The sequence below is a fragment of the Oncorhynchus gorbuscha genome, unplaced genomic scaffold (assembly GCF_021184085.1).
Source record: "Oncorhynchus gorbuscha isolate QuinsamMale2020 ecotype Even-year unplaced genomic scaffold, OgorEven_v1.0 Un_scaffold_1582, whole genome shotgun sequence".
NCBI classification, from domain to species: Eukaryota; Metazoa; Chordata; class Actinopteri; order Salmoniformes; family Salmonidae; genus Oncorhynchus; species Oncorhynchus gorbuscha.
In genome coordinates this window covers 97501-102500 of record NW_025746317.1, presented here as the reverse complement: position 1 = coordinate 102500, position 5000 = coordinate 97501, and the positions used below count along the sequence as shown (strand labels likewise).

Genomic DNA, 5000 nt, shown 5'->3' with positions numbered 1-5000 from the left:
ATCTATCTGAGCTGTGTCTCACCAAGTATCTCATCTATCTGAGCTGTGTCTCACCAAGCATCTCATCTATGTGAGCTGTGTCTCACCAAGTATCTCATCTATCTGAGCTGTGTCTCACCAAGCATCTCATCTATCTGAGTTGTCTCACCAAGCATCTCATCTATCTGAGTTGTCTCACCAAGTATCTCATCTATCTGAGCTGTATCTCACCAAGCATCTCATCTATCTGAGCTGTGTCTCACCAAGCATCTCATCTATGTGAGCTGGGTCTCACCAAGCATCTCATCTATCTGAGCTGTATCTCACCAAGCATCTCATCTATCTGAGCTGTGTCTCACCAAGCATCTCATCTATGTGAGCTGTATCTCACCAAGCATCTCATCTATCTGAGCTGTGTCTCACCAAGCATCTCATCTTGTGTCCAAAGTATAACCAGCTCATAAAGAATACACAAACCCATAGCTGCTTTGTGTGATGTGTTGTTGTCTCTACCTTCTCCCCCTTTGTGCTGTTGTCTGTTAGCCCAGTAATGTTTCTACCATGTTTTGTTGCTACCATGTTGTGTTGCTACCATGTTGTGCTGCTGCCATGTTGTGTTGCTACCATGTTGTGCTGCTACCATGTTGTTGTTATGTTGTGTTGCTACCATGTTGTGTTGCTACCATGTTGTGTTGCTACCATGTTGTGCTGCTACCATGTTGTTGTTATGTTGTGTTTCTACCATGTTGTGTTGCTACCATGTTGTTATGTTGTGTTGCTACCATGTTGTGATGCTACCATGTTGTGCTGCTACCATGTTGTTGTGTTTTATGTTGTGTTGCTACCATGTTGTGCTGCTACCATGTTGTTGTCATGTTGTGTTGCTACCATGTTGTTGTCATGTTGTGCTGCTACCATGTTGTTGTCATGTTGTGTTGCTACCATGTTGTCATGTTGTGTTGCTACCATGTTGTTGCCATGTTGTGTTGCTACCATGCTGTTGTTATGTTGTGTTGCTACCATGCTGTTGCCATGTTGTTGTTATGTTGTGTTGCTACCATGCTGTTGCCATGTTGTGCTGCTACCATGTTGTTGTTATGTTGTGTTGCTACCATGTTGTTGTCACGTTGTGTTGCTACCATGTGGTTGCCATGTTGTGTTGCTACCATGTGGTTGCCATGTTGTGTTGCTACCATGTTGTTGTCACGTTGTGTTGCTACCATGTGGTTGCCATGTTGTGTTGCTACCATGTGGCTGCCATGTTGTGTTGCTACCATGTTGTTGTTATGTTGTGTTGCTACTATTCTGTGTTGTGATGTGCTGCTCTCTTGCTAAGTTGTTGTCTTTAGGTCTCTCTTTATGTCGTGTTGTTTTGTCTCTCTTGTTGTGATGTGTGTTTTGTCCTATATTTATATTGTATTTATGTTTAATCCCAGGACCTCGTCCACGCAGGAGGTATTTTTCCTTTTGGTAGGCCGTCATTGTAAATAAGTATTTGTTCTTAGCTGACTTGCCTAGTTAAATAAAAATAAATAAATCCACTCAATGCTGGCCCCAAATCCTGTAATAATGGTGGAGTGTGATTAAAAATGAGAAATTAAAAAAGTATAATGTTCTTTCTACAGCTATGTACTGTACACATGTCTAAATGTAGTTCCTGTTCTACATTCAGAGGTGCATTTCAACTATCTCCCTTCCTCCCTATCTCCCTCCCTCCCTATCTCCCTCCCTCCCTATCTCTCCCTCCCTCCCTATCTCTCCCTCCCTCCCTATCTCTCCCTCCTTCCCTATCTCTCCCTCCCTCCCAATCTCTCTTCCCTCCCTCCCTATCTCTCCCTCCCTATCTCTCTCTCCCTCCCTCCCTCCCTATCTCTCTCCCTCCCTCCTTCCTTCCCTCCCTCCCTCCCCTACTCTCCCTCTCTCATGCTCTCCCTCTCTCCCTCCCTCCTTCTCCCTCTCCTTCCCTTCTTCTCCCTCCCCCATCTCCCTCCTCCCCCTCTCCATCCCTGCTCTCCCCCTCCCTCTCTTTCCTAGGGCGTGTAATGCTATCTTCACAGCATTGGAGCAGAGTCAGGAGGCCATAGAGATCACCAATGAGGATCAAGTCATTCAGGTGGGTTTTCATTCGTTTCCATTTGTTTTACTAAAGAATGGTCTGTTGTTTATTCTCAACCAAACAGTGTATAGATGGAAGCACTAAGGTAGGGGTGCTACAGACGTTTTGGCTCAAGGGCCACATTGGGATTTTCAATTTGCAGTGTCAGAAAAAGGGCAGCTACAGACACGGCTACGGACACAATTAGAGACACAGCTACAGCCACAGCTACAGGCACAGACACAGACACAGCAACCGACACAGCAACAGACACAGCAACAGACACAGCTAGACACAGCTAGAGACACAGCTACAGACAGAGACACAGCTAGAGAGACAGCTAGAGACACAGCTAGAGACACAGCTACATCTAGAGAGACAGCTACAGACAGAGACACAGCTAGAGACACAGCTACAGTTAGAGAGACAGCTAGAGACACAGCTACAGCTAGAGAGACAGCTAGAGACACAGCTACAGCTAGAGAGACAGCTATAGACAGAGAGACAGCTACAGCTACAGAGACAGCTAGAGACACAGCTACAGACAGAGACACAGCTAGAGACACAGCTACAGACAGAGACACAGCTAGAGACACAGCTACAGCTAGAGAGACAGCTAGAGACACAGCTACAGCTAGAGAGACAGCTATAGACAGAGAGACAGCTACAGCTACAGAGACAGCTAGAGACACAGCTACAGCTAGAGAGACAGCTAGAGACACAGCTACAGCTAGAGAGACGGCTAGAGACACAGCTACAGCTAGAGAGACGGCTAGAGACACAGCTACAGCTAGAGACACAGCTACAGTTAGAGAGACAGCTAGAGACACAGCGACAGCTAGAGACACAGCTACAGCTAGAGAGACAGCTATAGACAGAGAGACAGCTACAGCTACAGAGACAGCTAGAGACACAGCTACAGACAGAGACACAGCTAGAGACACAGCTACAGACAGAGACACAGCTAGAGACACAGCTACAGCTAGAGAGACAGCTAGAGACACAGCTACTGCTAGAGAGACAGCTATAGACAGAGAGACAGCTACAGCTACAGAGACAGCTAGAGACACAGCTACAGCTAGAGAGACAGCTAGAGACACAGCTACAGCTAGAGAGACGGCTAGAGACACAGCTACAGCTAGAGAGACAGCTATAGACAGAGAGACAGCTACAGCTAGAGAGACAGCTATAGACAGAGAGACAGCTACAGCTAGAGAGACAGCTACAGCTAGAGAGACAGCTAGAGACACAGCTACAGCTAGAGAGACAGCTATAGACAGAGAGACAGCTACAGCTAGAGAGACAGCCACAGCTAGAGAGACAGCTATAGACAGAGAGACAGCTAGAGACACAGCTACAGCTAGAGACACAGCTACAGTTAGAGAGACAGCTAGAGACACAGCTAGAGACACAGCTACAGCTAGAGACACAGCTACAGCTAGAGAGACGGCTAGAGACACAGCTACAGAGACAGCTAGAGACACAGCTACAGTTAGAGAGACAGCTAGAGACACAGCTACAGCTAGAGAGACAGCTACAGCTACAGAGACAGCTAGAGACACAGCTACAGCTAGAGAGACGGCTAGAGACACAGCTACAGCTAGAGAGACAGCTAGAGACACAGCTACAGCTAGAGAGACAGCTATAGACAGAGAGACAGCTACAGCTAGAGAGACAGCTAGAGACACAGCTACAGCTAGAGAGATGGCTAGAGACACAGCTACAGCTAGAGAGACAGCTATAGACAGAGAGACAGCTACAGCTAGAGACACAGCTACAGCTAGAGAGACAGCTATAGACAGAGAGACAGCCACAGCTAGAGAGACGGCTAGAGACACAGCTACAGCTAGAGAGACGTTGTCTGTCTGTCTGTCTGTCTGTCTGTCTGTCTGTCTGTCTGTCTGTCTGTCTGTCTGTCTGTCTGTCTGTCTGTCTGAACTGTTAGCTAAGCTAATTTCGCAGGACTGTGTGTGATGCTAGTGTGAAGAGCTATGCTAGCTGAGCTAAGCTCACTTCGCAGGACTGCGTGTGATGCTAGTGTGAAGAGCTATGCTAGCTGAGCTAAGCTCACTTCGCAGGACTGTGTGTGATGCTAGTGTGAAGAGCTATGCTAGCTGAGCTAAGCTAACTTCACAGGACTGTGTGTGATGCTAGTGTGAAGAGCTATGCTAGCTGAGCTAAGCTCACTTCGCAGGACTGTGTGTGATGCTAGTGTGAAGATCTATGCTAGCTGAGCTAGGCTAACTTCGCAGGACTGTGTGTAATGCTAGTGTGAAGAGCTATGCTAGCTGAGCTAAGCTAACTTCGCAGGACTGTGTGTGATGCTAGTGTGAAGGGCTATGCTATCTGAGCTAAGCTAACCTCACAGGACTGTGTGTGATGCTAGTGTGAAGAGCTATGCTAGCTGAGCTAAGCTCACTTCGCAGGACTGTGTGTGATGCTAGTGTGAAGCGCTATGCTAGCTGAGCTAAGCTAACTTCACAGGACTGTGTGATGCTAGTGTGAAGAGCTATGCTAGCTGAGCTAAGCTCACTTCGCAGGACTGTGTGTGATGCTAGTGTGAAGATCTATGCTAGCTGAGCTAGGCTAACTTCGCAGGACTGTGTGTAATGCTAGTGTGAAGAGCTATGCTAGCTGAGCTAAGCTAACTTCGCAGGACTGTGTGTGATGCTAGTGTGAAGGGCTATGCTATCTGAGCTAAGCTAACCTCACAGGACTGTGTGTGATGCTAGTGTTGTTAAACTTACAGAAAATCTCTAATGATGCCTGATTCTCAGTTTTTTTATGTATCTCTCCCTCTCCCCCTCTCCCCCTCTTTCCCCGTCTCTCCCCGTCTCTCCCCCGTCTCTCCCCCTATCTCTCCCCCCCCTCTCTCCCCTTTCTCTCCCCGTCTCTCTCTCCCCCTCTCTCTCCCCCGTCTCTCCCC

General features: G+C 47.6%; 1 protein-coding gene across 1 annotated transcript in view; it reads left to right on the top strand.

Annotated features, from left to right (window-relative positions):
- Window positions 1–5000, top strand: part of LOC124023310 (high affinity cAMP-specific and IBMX-insensitive 3',5'-cyclic phosphodiesterase 8A-like) — a 72536-nt gene that overhangs the window by 24982 nt on the left and 42554 nt on the right. Inside the window, exon 4 of the mRNA XM_046337820.1 lies at window positions 2014–2092. Coding sequence (XP_046193776.1) covers window positions 2014–2092 — 79 coding nt within the window. The remainder of the gene's footprint in view (window positions 1–2013; window positions 2093–5000) is intronic.